General features: G+C 43.6%; 1 protein-coding gene across 1 annotated transcript in view; it reads left to right on the top strand.

Moving 5' to 3' along the window:
• FAM184B (family with sequence similarity 184 member B) overlaps positions 1-15,842 on the top strand; it is a 144,582-nt gene that overhangs the window by 92,055 nt on the left and 36,685 nt on the right. Inside the window, exons 6-7 of the mRNA XM_077750578.1 lie at positions 3,118-3,228; positions 7,799-7,906. Coding sequence (XP_077606704.1) covers positions 3,118-3,228; positions 7,799-7,906 — 219 coding nt within the window. The remainder of the gene's footprint in view (positions 1-3,117; positions 3,229-7,798; positions 7,907-15,842) is intronic.

The raw sequence follows: 15,842 nt of genomic DNA, 5'->3' as shown, positions 1-15,842 counted from the left end.
GGTGCCAGAAGTGAAGTAGTGGTTTATGTAAAATGCTGCTGACTCTGGACTTCCAGCAACTTTTTAAAAATTAATTATTAAAAAAAATTTAATTCCAACATTTTTAACATACAGTGTTATATTAGTTTCAGGATACAATAGAGTAATTCAGCAATTCTATACATTACTCAATGTTCATCATGACTACTTCTCCTCTGATAACCACCAGTTTGTACTCTATAGTTAAGAGTCTGTTTTTTGGTTTGTCTCTTTTCTTCTTTGTATATTCGCTTTGTTTCTTAAATTCCACATATGAGTGAAGTCATATGATATTTGCGTTTCTCAGTTTGACTTATTTCACGTAATATTATACTCTCTAGATCCATTGATGTTGCTGCAAATGGCAAGATTTCATTCTTTTTTATGACTGAGTTTGTGTGTGTGTGTGTGTGTGTAGCACATCTTCTTTATCCATTCATCTATTAGTGAACACATGGGCTGCTTCCATAATTTGGCTATTTTTTTAAGTTTATTTATTTATTTTTGAGAGACACAGAGACAAGTGGGGGAGGCAGAGAGAGAAGGAGACAGAGAATCCCAAGCAGGCTCCATGCTGTCAGCGCAGAGCCCAGTGCAGGGCTCAAACCCATGAAACCATGAGATCATGACCTGACCCTAAACCAAGAGTCAAATACTTAACTGATGTAGCCACCCAGGTACACCAGTTTGGCTCTTTTAATTAATGTTGCAATAAACATAGGGGTGCATGTATCCCTTTGAATTGGTGGTTTTTACTCTTTGGCTAAATACTGAGGTGGAATTACTAAATCATATGGCAATTCTATTTTTAATTAAAAAATTTTTTTTCAACGTTTTATTTATTTCTGAGAGAGAGAGAGAGAGAGACAGCGTGAGCAGGGGAGGGTCAGAGAGAGAGGGAGACACAGAATCTGAAATAGGCTCCAGGCTCTGACCTAGCTGTCAGCACAGAGCCCGACATGGGGCTCAAACCCACAAACCATGAGATCATTACCTGAGCCACCCAGGCACTCCTATTTTTAATTTTTTCATGCACCTCCATACTGTTTTCCAGAGTGGCCACACCAGTTTGCATTCCTACCAACAGTATACGAGGGTTCATTTTTTACCCCACATCCTCACCAACGCTTGTTATTTCTTGTGTTTTTTATTTTAATCATTCTGACAGGTGTGAGGTGATATCTCATTGTGGTTTTGGTTTGCATTTCCCTGATGGTGAGTGATATTGAGCATCTTTTCATGTGTCTGTTGGTCATCTGTATGTTATCTTTGGAGAAATATTTGTTCATGTCTTCTCATTTTTTTAAAGTTTATTTATTTATTTTTGAGAGAGAGCACAAGCAGGGGAGGAGCAGAGATAGAGAGGGAGATACAGAATCCCAAGCAGGCTCCAGGCTTTGAGCTGTCAGTGCAGAGCCCGATGTGGGGCTCTAACTCAGTAACCATGAGATCATGACTTGAGCTGAAGTCAGATGTTTAACCAGCTGAACCACCCAGTTGCCCCTCTTCTTCCCATTAAAAAAAATTTTTTAAACATTTTATTTTATTTTTTGACAGATGAAGCATGAGCAAGTAGGGGCAAAGAGAGAGGGAGACACAGAATCCAAAGCAGACTCCAGGCTTTGAGCTGTTAGCACAGAGTCCAATGTGGGGCTTGAATCCACAAATGTGACATCATGACCTGAGCTGAAGTCGGACACTCAACCTATTGAGCCACCCAGGCGCCTCTCCTCTTCTCATTTTTAAATAGATTATTTGGGGGTGTTTTTGGTGTTGAGTTGTATGTTCTTCATATATTTTGGATACTAATGTTTATTAGATATGTCATTTGCAAATGTCTTCTCCCAGTCAGCAGGTTATCTTTTAGTTTTGTTGACTGTTTCCTTTGCTGTGCAATAGCTTTTTGTTTTTGTTTGAATTTTTTTAATGTTTATTTCTTTTTGAGAAAGAGAGACAAAGAGACAGAGGGTGAGTGGTAGAGGGATAGACAGAGGGAGACACAATCTGAAGCAGGCTCCAGGCTCCAAGCTGTCAGCACAGAGCCCTTACACAGGGCTCAAACTCATGACCTGAGCCAAAGTCAGACACTCAACCGACTGAGCCACCCAGGCACTCCAGTAGCGTTTTGTTTTGATTTAATATCAGTAGTTTATTCTGCTTTTGTTTCCCTTGCCTCAGGAGACATAATCTAGAAAAATGTTGTTACAGTCGATGTCAGAGAAATTACTGCCTGTGTTTTCTTCTGGGATATTCATGGTTTCAGGTCTCACACTATGTCTTTAATCCATTTTGAATTTATTTTTGTGTATGGTGTAAGAAAGGGGTCCAGTTTCAATCTTTTGCATGAAGCTGTACAATTTTTCCAACACCATTTGTTGAAGAGACCATGTTTTTCCCATTAGACATTCTTGCCTCTTTTGTCAAGGATTAATTGACCGTAGAATCCTGGGTTTCTTTCTGGGCTCTGTATTCTGTTCCACTGATCTGTGTGTCTGTTTTGTGCCAGTACATTCTGTTTTGATTACTACAGCTTTCTAGTATATCTTGAAATCTGGGATTGTGATACCTCCAGTTTTCTTTTTCTTTATCAAGATTACTTTGGCTATTTGTGGTCTTTCATGGTTCCATGCAGCTTTTAGGATTTTTCGTTCTAGTTCTGTGAAAAATGCTGTCAGTATTCTGATAGAGATTGCATTAAATCTGTAGATTACTTTGGGTAGTATTGACATTTTAGCAATATTTGTTCTCCCAATTCATGAGCGTGGAATACCTTTCCATTTGTTTCTGTCATTCTCAGTTTCTTTCATCACTGTTTTGTAGTTTTCAGAGTACAGGTGTTTCATTTCGTTGGTAAAATTTATACCTAAGTATTTTATTTTGGGGGTGCAGTTGTAAATGGGATTTTCTTAATTTCTCTTTCTGATGCTTCATTATTAGTGTACAGAAATGCAACACATTTCTGTATATTGATTTTGTAGCCTGTGGCCTTTATTCTAAGCTTCTTTGAACCCCTTTGGGAATAAGGCAGGGTGTGAATGGGTACATGTCCTGTCCATGCATTCATAATTTGTGTGGATAACTCTTCTAATCATCATTTAGGAAGTGGAAGCACAGTTGGAGGAAGTGAAGAAGAAATCAGAAAATGAAATCAAGCAGCTGGAAGAAGAGAAAGCAGCCCTAAATGTGAAGCTCCAGAATTCTCTGCTTGAGGTAAATCCTGAATTAATGCAGGGCTTGAGAGTGAGGGTTCTGGGTGGGAGTCTTGGTTAACTGAGATGCCAGGAATCTCCGAAAACTGGCCTGACTTCTGTATGTTCAGCATCCTCAGCAGAAAGGAAAGGACTTCGGCTTGACAAGAAATATGTCTCAGGAGGCATAAATTTAACTGCGAGTAACAGAGAGCCTGATTTATAGAGGCTTCACATAATGTCTCCGTAAAAGAAGGAGGCAGGAGGCTTCTGGGGTTGATTCTGTGGCTAAATGATATCAGGCCTGGCATATCTGAGATTCCCGTGGTTTCCCCTCCTCCTGAGCTCTGTCCCCACTTTCATGGGCATTAGGTGCTTTGCCTTCATGGGCTCCTTCCTCTATTGGAAAAAATATCAAAAAGTATATTATATGACTATATTGGTATAAAAACGAATGTAGCCAAGCTTAATTTTTACCTTCTGACTTTAAAAGAAATTAAAACACTGTCATGGCCCCTAAAAGTATCGTGGGCCCTCGGCCCTGTGTCTAATGGGCCCTTTCCTGCAGGCTGGGAAAATGGCTGTCACTGTTTCATTTTTGAGCCCAAAGTTACACCAGGAAACGGGGAGAGGGGGGATGAAGACCAGGCCTGCTTATCAAGAAACCACCAGCCCCCACAGAGGGCTCCCACTGACTCTTCCTCCCGTTGGTAATATCTGCACCACGTGACCAGCCTGGGAAGGGACAGTGGGACAGGCAAGTGGGAAAGGGGTAGAGAATGTCTGTAGATCAGCTGAACATCACAGTTTGCTTGGTGGGGGAGTCCACCTGTCCAGACCACCCAGAGACCAAGATAAAGTTTAAAAGACCTGTTGACCATGTTATGGTTGGGGAAAAACTCTTGGGAGGGGCTGGAAACAGGCTTCATTCTTTTCTTTTAATGTTTATTTATTTATTTTGACAGAAAGAGAGAGCACAAGTGAGGGAGGGACAGAGAGAGAGAGAGAGAGAGAATCCATGGTGTCAGCCCAGAGCCCCACACAGGGCTTGATCTCACAAACTGTGACATCATTACCTGAGGTGAAATCAAGAGTCAGGATGTTTAACTGACTGAGCCACCCAGGCACCCCCAAGCTCCATTCTTGAGCCTAATGAGACCTTCAAAAAAACGTAGAGGTTTCCTTGCTTCCCCTGCCCTCCTTCACACCTTCCAGATGAGCCTGAGTCCACCATTCCCTCTGGAGCCCATGAAATTGGTTCCTCAGCCCTGACTGAGCCCTACAACCTCCTAGGGGAGCTTTTAAGAATATAGAAGCCGTGCACAAAATAGTCTGGATTGTTTAAGAATACCTATAATGGAGTTTAGTCTGGAGACATGCATGGTGATAAAAGAAAGCCTGAACCAGTGGTTATTTCTAGAAGGGAGAGAGGGTGGTGGATCAGGGAGAAGGTCGGGGCCTACAGCTGTGTTTGTGATGTGTTATGCCTTCAGCTGGGTGATGCGTACACACGTTAGGTTTTTCTCCAGCCCTTTTTTCTATGTCACAAGCTATCATTTTTCCAAAAGGTGAACATGCCAAGCCTTGAACGTGATATATCAGGGGCTCTGGAGGTGAGGTCCTGGTGAAAGTCTCGGTTCTGGAGGCTTTTGTTCCACCTCAGCCCAAGGGGGGCCACATAGCAAAGACACCCGTTTCCTTCTCACTCCTCCTTCCCTCCCTTCTGAGTTACACTGCCCATCTTCACACTGGATCTGGACTGCTCTGTGCTGCGGAGCTTAGGGAGCTTCCGCTCAGCTATTCTTCTGACATGGGACACTGGGGTCACCACCTGACAATTTCTCTAAATGTCCCTCAGAACCCCTTTCTAAAATTGACAGTGGTGAGTTTTGTCAAGTACTTACTTGTTCAGGTACTATCTGGGCAGTTTACGTATATCACCTTTTAATCCTCACAACCACCATACAAAGTAGGTGCTATTGTGATCTGTGGTCTACAGGGGCACCTGGTTGGCTCCGTTGGTTAAGATTTCGACTTTGGCTCAAGTCATGATCTTACAGTTCCTGGGCTTGAGCCCTTCATTGGGTTCTGTGCTGACAGCTCAGAGCCTGAAGCCTTCTTTGGATTCTGTGTCTTCTTCTCTCTCTGTCCCTTCTCTACTCAAGCTCCATCTCTCTCTGTCTCTCAAAAATAAACATTGAAAAAAAATTTTGAAAATGATTTGTGGTTTACAGATGAGTTAACTGAGGTACAAAGACAGTAAGTCACTTCCTCAAAGTCACACAGTTAATGATAGTGGGTCTGGGATTCAAACCCAGGTTATGCAGCTCTGAAGACCCCACCCTTTTTTTTTTAATAGTTTATTGTCAGGNATTGGGGTACATGTGCCCCTATGCATCAGCCCTCCTGTATCCCTTGTGAAGACCCCACTCTTAACCGTGATGCTAATACTACATCCAGCACAGTATGCCGTGTCTCTGATGCCCCAGGATCAGCCAGGACCTGAGTATCTGCAGATGGCTGGTGTGACCCAGAGGCTGACCTTGACAAAGTGCCTACTCGTCACCTCCATTCTTTCCACTGCCCTGGTGGTGACGTCATCCATTCACCAGCTTGGCAAAGCTAGAAATGGAAGAGTCAGCCCTGACCTCCTCTCCTGCTCCTCCATCCTCCCCTAGAGTCCCCTCCCACCCCCCCCCCCCCCCCCACACNNNCAGGTCCAGCAGGTCCTGCCACTAAGGCTCTCGGTCCCCCTCCCCTGTTTTTATCGGCACCCCCAGGATGGCTCACCTAGACTCTGTTTTTCTTTACCCCTTATAGATGTTATGTAAACAAGTGCATAGGACTCATCTGAGTATTTCATAAGCCTTAGCAAGATGCAGTGTAAGTAGTTTCATCATCATCTTCTTCTTCTGTGATGTTGCCTAGAGTCTTGCAAGAGTCTTGGCCTGGATCTCCCTGTGTCCACATTCTCCCTAGTCTGGCTAATTCCAGAACTAGCATTCTAAACCCCAGGTCTGCTCAAGGCCCCACTCCTCCTTCTCCCAAATCTTTAATTGCCATGTTTTCCATGATTTGGGCCTAATCTAACTCTCCACCACTACCCCCAGGACTCTGGTTCCTCCCCTCCACTCCTTCATGCTGGGCCTCTGACATGGAACTTCCTACAATTCTCACACACATCGTACCTTCCCTCTGCTGTTGTACCTACTATTCCTGCTGCCTGGAATGTCCTTTCTCACCCTTGCCATGGATGGACTCCTATTCAGCCTTCAGTGCCCCTAAGGCCACCCTGGACCCCCCTGGGCAGAGTTTATTGCCATAGATTCTCTATAGTAGTATTGTGTGCAGATTAGAGTTTATACCGTAAAATGCTTAGGTCTGTTCCTGGCACAGAGCAAACTCACCATTAACGGTACTTTTAGCGTTTTGTCTTCTGAATGTTGCTGTGATTATAAACATGTATCAGCCTCCTCCATAAGACGACAGCTCCTAGAAGGCATATTTTATTCTCTTACCATCTTGCTCTCACTTTGTCCCTCTCCCTTACCTCCTCATACATGGCCTGGTGCCCAAGGAGTACTAGTTTTCCTACAAAGATTTGTTAGCAACATCTGAGTTTTCTTTAGGGTTCTTGGCCTCTTTCTTCCCAAAGTCTAGAGCAGCAAAGCCAGTCTGTTTAATCAAGACTCTACAGTTAGTTGGTTAATAATCATCATCATAATTAAAGCTAAAGCCATACAATTTAATAGCACCTTCTAGCCACTCTTTCATTTTGCTATAATTCTTTTGGTATAATTATTTTTTTTTTTAGTGTTTATTTATTTTGAGAGAGAGAGAGAGAGCAGGGGGAGGGGCAGAGAGAGAGGAGAGAGACAGTCCCAAGCAGGTTCCATGCTGTCGTCACAGAGCCCAACATGGGGATCAATCTCATGAACAGTAAGATCATGACCTGAGCCGAATTCAAGAGTCGGCCACTCAACCAGATGAGCCACTTAGGCACCCCTTATTGGTACAATTCTTAAATATTGTTCCTTTTCTTTACCAACTAACTTTTTAAAAAAAGAAACTGAGTGACCTTCCAGTAATGGTATGAAAGCCAGTGAAAACCACCCTGCAGCTCTAGTATAGGTGGATTTATATAAATAATTTAAAGGGAGATATAAGCTCATCTATTCCAAGGTGAAGCAACTTACCAATTAGAAATGGCCTTTCCAGGGGTGCCTGGGTGGCTCAGTTGGTTAAGTGTCCAACTTCGGCTCAGGTCATGATCTCTCAGTTCATGAGTTCAAGCTCCACGTCAGGCTCTGTGCTGACAGTTTGGAGCCTGGATCCTGCTTTGGATTCTGTGTCTCCCTCTCTCTGTTCCACCCCCACTCGTGTGCACTCTCTCTCTCTCTCTCAAAAATAAATAAACATTAAAAAAAAAGAAAAAGAAAGAAATGGCCTTTCCAGAAGCACATTTGGAATTTGTCTATTGGAGCACTGTTCCCAGAACTGATTGACCCAGGAGAATGGTTTCCCAGATTAATGACCCCATTAGGAGATCGGACTTTGTTTCATTACCAAGCATTTCTTTTCTTCCATTCTAGGTTTTAAGACTAGAAGAATTTATCCAACAGAATAAGGTACATCCCCGAAGAGGCAAAGAAGGGCCCCAGGAATTGGACAGCCAGCCCTGTAGTATTTTAGAGACCCAGGTAACCTCTGTTTTTTCTGCTTTAATTAAGGATATTTCTCTTCTTTCAGCACTTCATCGTCCTCAGTGATACATGCTGGCATTAAGCGGTTCTTTTATTTACCCCCTCAGAGCTGCCAAAATGTCTGAAAAAAAAGTCACCACAAAATCCATTTGCACAAGCCATGAAGAAAATAGAGTTCCAAGTAATTATACATGTGGTCTGAAAAGGAACAAGGCTTGTCAGATGAAATCTTCTCTCCCTCTCGGACAGCAGCTTGCTTGGCAGATAGAAAGGCACTTGTCCAGAGCCGGCCTCTGGTACTGCCCAGCAGGAAGCATAGTAATAATGCCCCTGGCCACCCCGCTCCGCCTCTGCAGTATCCATTACTCTCACACTAGCCCTTCCGCACGATGCTTCCCTTTCAGGGACTCTGCCCCAGGACAGAAACTGGTTCCAGTTTGTCCTCTGTCAGCTCATGATAAGCTATTTTATTTTCCTAAGTGGTGCCATGATGAATTACCACACACCGGTGGCTTAAACCACAGAAATATGTTGTCTCACAGTTTTGAAGGGGAAACATCCCAAATCAAGGCGTCAGTAGGGTTGGTTCGTTTCCAAGACTCTGAGGAAGAATCTCCTGCATGCCTCTCTACCAGCTTCCGATGGCTGCTGGCAATCTGTGGCGTTCGTGGCTTGCAGATGCCTCACTCCAAGCTCTGCCTCTGTCATCACATGTGTGAGTGCCTCTGGGTCTTCACATGGCCTTTCTTCTAAGGACACCAGTTGTTGGATTTAGGGCCCACCCTAATCTAGTTTGATTACATCATCTCAACTGATTACATCCACAAAAGCATATTTCTAAATAAGGTCATGTTAATAGGTACTGGGGACGAGGATTTCAATATATCTCCCTGGGAGCACAGTTGAATGCAAAACACAGGCACTCATTTAACATTGGTTGCGTGTTATCAAAAACATAAATAATTCCCGTGAAGTTAGTGTTTGAGCGCCCTGGCTTGGATGACCATCTTGATTCAGCTCCCCTATTACCCTTTGCATCTGGAGCCACCAAAAGCTCACCACCGTAAAATTTTATTTATTACTGCCCTAAATTTTCAGTCCGTGTCACACTCCAGGTGGGAAAACACATGTAAGTGAGTCAGAATCTCACTGCTTCACCCTCACGCACCTCACGCACCTCTGACTCATCACATCCGTGTGCCTGAGTGTCTACAGGAACAGCATTTTCTCTTCCTTGACGTCAGACTTCCAGAGCTTGAACCCAGAACCTGCCAACAACCCCCTGGCGTTCATGCCCCACTGAGATTGCCCATCCTTACCCACATATTCACCAGGGTGAAAATGAGCCAAAATAAGGACTTGAATAACAGTTAACAATTGTATAGGAGCTGGTCAGTTCTAGAGCACGGTCCCCATCTATGACTTCATCGGAGTTTTACAACAGTCCTATAACACACTCATTTCACAGAGGAAGAAACTGATTGACAGAGCAATTGGGTAACTTGCCCATGGTCACAGGCATCCAAGCAGCCAGGACAGGACAGAACTACTGGTCTGTGGCTCTGATCCCGTTACCCTCTTTGTGAAAGTATTAACACATGGCCGATGCCTCCCAGATAAAACAGACCTCAACTCTGTCTTGGGGATGAGAAGAGGAGCCAGGATGCCCTGTGTTTCCGCCCCTCCCCTTGACACCCAGACTGGGGAGAATCCTTGAGCAGCCCTCATGGCTCCTACATAAGCGTATAGGAGAAAGCTGAAGGTACCCTCATCGATAGGGCTGGTCCTTCCTGATCTGGGGCCACCCATCCTTTCTGATGATGTCTGCCTGAGAAGTATGCAGATATTTTCATTCTCCCTCAGTTTCCCAGGAACCAGCCTCATGAGCTAGCCTTCTGCTAGAAGAACTCATGGACCCAAGGATGGCTGAACTTCCCACCAGCACACTGTGGTATTTCTCAGAACGACTCTTCCTCAAATATCTGAATATTTCTCAGCTCCTCACACTGGCTGTGGCAGGGAAATAGGATGATGTTGCCTAGGATCCTGAGTGATGAGATTTCAGTGAAAATAAGGTTGATCACCTCAGGAAAGTTGTGCATGTGCTGTATTTTCAGAGGACACTACACATACATAGAGGTTCTAGGTATGTTCCAGAACAGATGAATAAGGGCCAGAGCTGGTATGACAGCCCAAGGTTTCTCTGCCTGATCCCTAGCCACTACCCAACAATTGCCGATAGCATCTCCCCAATAAAACTATCTCCGCCAAAAATGTCTCCAGATGCCATCAAATGTCTTCTGGGGACAAGATTGCCCCCAGTAACTAAGAGCCCTGAAGAAGTTCAAAATCCAAGTGCACGTTGACAGCCATGAGTTGGTTCACCATGAAACTCGGCTCTCCTACCACCCTCCTTGGTCTAGAACATTGTCCCTCATGAGCCCAGTTTCTGGGGAGTGGTATGTATCCCTCTACATAGAATTGCACAAGGAACCTTGATGAATATCAGTTCCATTTGGTCCAACACTGCCTGCATGTGGTTCATTCATTCCCCAGTCATTTGTGGAATATGTAGGATGTGCCAGCCTCTGAGCTAGGTGCTGGAGGAAAGATTCATAAATCAACAGTCTTAAAACTATGTGGACATTTAGAAATAGAATTAAATTTCTCATGCTATGTTTTCTATTAGGCAACTATTATGTGCGTTGCAGGTAGTTTGTTCTTTTAAATTGTTTTTTTTTTTTTCAAATAACTAATCCATATATGTGGCACAGAATTTAAAAGGTACATAAAGGCATACTGTGAAAAGGAATCCTCCACCCCCTAGTTCTCTATCTTGTCTATCTGCTCAGAGCTATACTGTGCATATGCAAGCATAATTATGAATATGTTATTTTTTTCTACAAGTGGTAGCATACTGCCTTGTGCTCTACTTGTGCTCTGCCTTAAATTTTCATAGCTTGGCGATTGTAACACAGCAGTACCCTTCCATATCAACCTCATTTTTTAAAAAGAAAAGTCGTAAAATATTTAACCTTTCCCTTATGATATTTTGGTTGGTTTTTCCATTACACGGACTACTTCACTGGAAAGCTCTGTAGTGGGATATAGTGTAGTATAACGGTTAAGAAAGCTCACCCCTGAACCAGATCCCTAGGCTCTGAGTAGCTGGAGAATCTCAGACAAATGATTTAAAGTCCTTTTGCTTGAGCTTCCTCATCTGTAAAATGGGGCAATGATCCCATCTACCTCAGAGGGCTTTTGGGAGAACTAAATAAATTAATATATGTACAGTGGCAGAAGTACCCACCTTGTGGAAATGCTCAGTAGGTGCTAACTCATGATTGTAGAATTTTCTGGGTCCAGTGGCATGTGAGTTTTTAACTTTGATGGTTAGACCATACTGCCTTGCACCAAAGATGTCCCAGGATACATTCCCAATGGCAGCACATGTGAGTGCCCGTTTCCCCACAACCTGGCCAACACAGCACATTACAAACTTTCTGAACATGACCAATCAGAGAAAATTCAGAATTTTGTTTAAATATTTTTGGCAAGCCTATATGCCAGCCAAGGGAGTCGAAGCTTTGGTTAGGCCCTAGAGATACAAAATCCTAGAGAGTCTTCCAGGCTGGTGCAGAGGATGTGTGAGTGGCCATCTGCTGTGCAGTGATAGCTGTCACTACACAGGAACCCACAGGAGACAGAGTCTTGAAGAGAAGGCTCAGAGGGGATTGAACCATCCAGCCGCTCATCCGGAGGTAGAAACAGAGACAGGATGCCACAAGAGGGTGTTAAATGGCCACTTCCCCAAAGATATTCTTGCTGAACTGAGGGCTATAAAATTTAAGTTTGTTCAAGAATTAGGAGTTTTAGGGCGCCTGGGTGGCTCAGTTGGTGAAGCATCTGACTTCGGCTCAGCTCATGGTCTTGTGGTTCGTTAGCTCGAGCCGAACATTGGGCTCTGGACTGGTGATGTGGAGTCTGCTTGGGATTCTCTCACTCCCTCTCTCTGCCCCTTCCCTACCTACATGTGCTCTCTCTCAAAATAAATAAATAAACCTAAAAAAAATTTTTTTAAAGACTCAGGAATTTTAGTTTAGGCCATTGGCTCTTCTGCCAAAGCAGTGCAGAGTCAAGAAGATATAAATAATAACGCTGATTGCGAACTGAGCTGTTTTCACTCCACTCCCAGAACATGCAGAGAGACGGTTGCCAAGCCTGGGTGTGGCTCTGTCCCCGGGACAGTTAGCTGGGACTCTGCTGAACCTTTCATCCTTGTCTCTCGTGTCAAGTCTCATTGATTCTCTTAGATTCATAGTTTTGTTCTCTGGGTTTCAGAAAGCCATGTCAGTCTTGCTGATTCTGAAGGAAAATCGTTTTTTGTGTTTTTGTTTTCTGGAAGACTCCTCTGGTGCCTGGGTCACAGTCAACTAGGGAAGATATTCTTGTGCCTACACCTCTCCAAAAGAGAAAGAAGAGTCATTTGTGGTCATTATTATTCAAGCCTTTTTGCCTCAACAAATACTTATGTGTGGTGTCTATGCAGGGCACGGAGGCTGGAGGCAGGGGTAAGTGAGGCTCAGTGTTGGTCTTCAGAGAGTTCCATTACAACTGAGGGAAATAAGTATTTAAATAATAACCTGTTACCAGAAATACTGTAATAATGGTAGGAAGATTCTTTGCAGCCGGTATTGGAGAGGCAGGTTTCTGCCCAGGGGAGTCCAGGAAGGTTCCACAGAGGAGTGACATCTGCCGCCATCTGCCTGGACACTGAAAGTTGACGATGACTTCGTTGGGAAGGGACCGGGCAGGGGGAAGGACCACAGTGAAAGGTCTCAAGGCGAAATCACCAAGACTAGTAGGAAGGGGATGAGGGGCACTCTGACGCTCCCCCAGGCCTGAGAAGTGTCCCCCTGCTCACAGGAGGCCCTGTGCACTTTGCCAGGCAGCTGTCACCATGTACCATACCTGGATCATGTGAATCCAAGGGTGTCAGCTGTCCTGAGGGTGAGCAGACAAATAATCACTAAGCCCTCGAACAACTGCAGTGTCTCTGTGTGGTGTGACTAGAGGGGTCTGGTTCTATCTGACATGGAACAGGCAGGCTGCCCTGAAGATTTACTCTGTGGAGAGATTCCTGGCCGAGAATCAGACTGAGATCTGCTGAGCCTGGGAAGATAGCATAGGGGGGGCAAGAGCTCAGGTCTGAGGGCTAGGACGTGGATTCCACCCCAGCTGTACCCCAGATCTACTTGGGGACCTCAAGCAAATCCACAAACCTTGTATCAATTTCCTTATTACTCTGATAAGGCCCTGACTGTGTGCCAAGAACTTAGTGCTTTACACAACCACACAACAACCCTAAAAGACAAGAGTCATTATTATGCACATTCTACAGGTAGGGAAACTGAGGCCCAATGAGTAGCATCAGAGCCCATGATACCATTCCATACTGCTTCTCTTTAGTAAAATGGTGGCTATAATCTCTGCTTGGCTCCACACCCCAGGGACTTGTAATGAACAGAAGAATGCACATGAAGGCACTTTTCAAAACTCTTTCAAGATTCCATAAATGTAAGGTGACTTTATAGTATCTATTACAGTCCCCTATAATCATTTCAGCAAAACCCCATTGCATTAGGTGTTCTATTTTAAGATGTACATAATGCTACTTTTGAAAGATTGTCAACTGAACTTGAGGATGACTTTGAATATTCCCTTCCAGGAGATTTCCTGGGCGTGGGTGTTCCTTTAAAATAGAAACAATCCAGAAGAGGTTAACTGCCTGGAAGATGGATGATGAAGACCTAATGTGAACACAGGTTTAAAATAACCAGCTATTTGCTTGGGAGGAGTTGGGGGGAGACTGTTATGATGGATGATTGGAGAAGAAGCAGAACTATTTATTTTTCTGTGCACACTTCATGCCCAGGCCACTTTGGCTCTGGATAGAGAATGCTGGGCTGAACTGGAGCCTGCTGGGGAAACCAGGAGTGTGAATTAGAGGTGGATAACTCAGAATACACCAGGAGTGGCTCAGGGTCTTTCCTGTGATAAACTCACTGAGACCATAAGCAGATAACCAGGAAAAGGGCAGTTGGAGAGTCAGTTCCATTTGAAGATCAGAGGAGCGCACCATTGACATGAGTATTGGTGGGCTTGAAAGCATTTGTTCAGCCAACTATTGATCTCCATGGTCATATCCATTTGTGATATATTCTAATGGCACCCTAGCACCTTTTGAATGATGTACTTTGATCTCAAATACCAGGTACAAGGATAGGGGGAGAGAGGAGGGAAATATTTGTGACATTTATATGGTCTGTTGGTCCATGCCTCGCGCACCCCCCCACCCCCCGCTGAACCATAAATTTGCTGAAATCAAGAACTATGTGTTCTTGATCTTTACCCTTCCAGTACCTGCTGTGACAGATGTTTAGCGCCATCTCATACATAAACTGATACATGACATGACAACTGAACGAAGGGAATTAAGGATACCATTTTGAGTCCTGGTAGTTAAACGTTAGATTAGGAACCAAAATTTGCCTTCGCTGGAGGATAATTTAGAAGAACACTGGGGTCCTTCTCCAATTACATGTGGAGGGAAAGGAGAATTCGCCTTCCTCTTTAGGAAGGATCTCCCTGTCTCTGGCCCTAGGGAATGGGAAAAAAGTGAACAGACAGAAAGGATTATTGAGTTCACCTTCCTCTTGATTAGGAAAACAGCTTTCATCTGTCAGATGGATTTTCAGTGTCTGTTTCACAGACAGTTCTCATAGCACGTTTGTACAACGTTGTACAACGTGGTTTGAACTCATACCCAGTTAAGTCCCAGTGCTGGCATCTGGCAATCTTCCCAACATGGTGGTCACATGGAATCATGGCAGGGAGTGGGACAATCCAGGCAGGGAGTGGGACCTCACATCCCCATCTTTAACATAAAGATGGCAGTGTCATTCCTGCCATAGGCATCCATCAGTTAATGTATGGAAATAGAAAAATGTGATGCAGCTGGGAGCCGGTGCAGTCATCCGGGTGCATCATCAGCTTTTTATAGCGTTTTCCATTCTCTCCTGTTTCTGGACTCCTGCCCAGGATGCCTTTAAATATATCAGTTGTTGATAAGGTGGCCCAGAAATTACATCCTGCACATTCCCTTTCATGGTCTTCACAGCAGCTCAGTACATTTCAAATTCTTTTTCATCTCTATAATAACTTTCATGAAGTATTTGTCCATTATTCATATTGCTTTAAGATCCTTCTTTTTGCCTTGATCAGGCTTCATGTGTCTTTTCAAAAAGTCACCTTTCAGATGTGTTGGTTGAATCTCTTCTTTTCTATGTCATTAATTTTGTCTTTCATTTCTCTTTCCTTCTACTGATTTGGGATTTGTTCTGTTATTCTTTTTCTAACCTCTTGAATGTTTTCTAATAAATACATTTAAGGCTGTAAATTTCGCTCTAAAATGTACGTCTTACCTGTATCCCAGAATTTACTTTTTAAAACCTACTTTCTTGTTGCTTTCTAATTTTATTGCATTGTCATCACATCACGTGTAGAACATCAACACTCAGAACCATGGTGAGATTTGTCCATAGACTACTGTGGGGTCATTTTTAAAAGTTACATATGTGATAGAAAAAACATCTGTATTCTAATGTTAATCATTTAAGTATACAATTGACCCTTGGACATTGTAGGGCTTAGGGATGCCAACTGCCCCACATGGTCAAAAATCCATACATAACTTTTGATTCCCCCCAAAACAACTATTAATGACTTACTGTTTACCAAGAAGCTTTACCAATATCATAAACAGTCGATTAACACATACTTTAAAGTAAGCTACAGGAAAGAAAATGTGATTAAGAAAATCATAAGGAAGAGAAAATACATTTATAATACTGTACTGTATTGTGCTGATAAA

The sequence above is a fragment of the Crocuta crocuta genome, unplaced genomic scaffold, assembly GCF_008692635.1.
Source record: "Crocuta crocuta isolate KB4526 unplaced genomic scaffold, BGI_CrCroc_1.0 scaffold179, whole genome shotgun sequence".
Taxonomy (NCBI): Eukaryota; Metazoa; Chordata; class Mammalia; order Carnivora; family Hyaenidae; genus Crocuta; species Crocuta crocuta.
The sequence above is the reverse complement of the archived record's forward strand: the minus strand, read 5'-3'. Positions and strand labels throughout refer to the sequence as shown.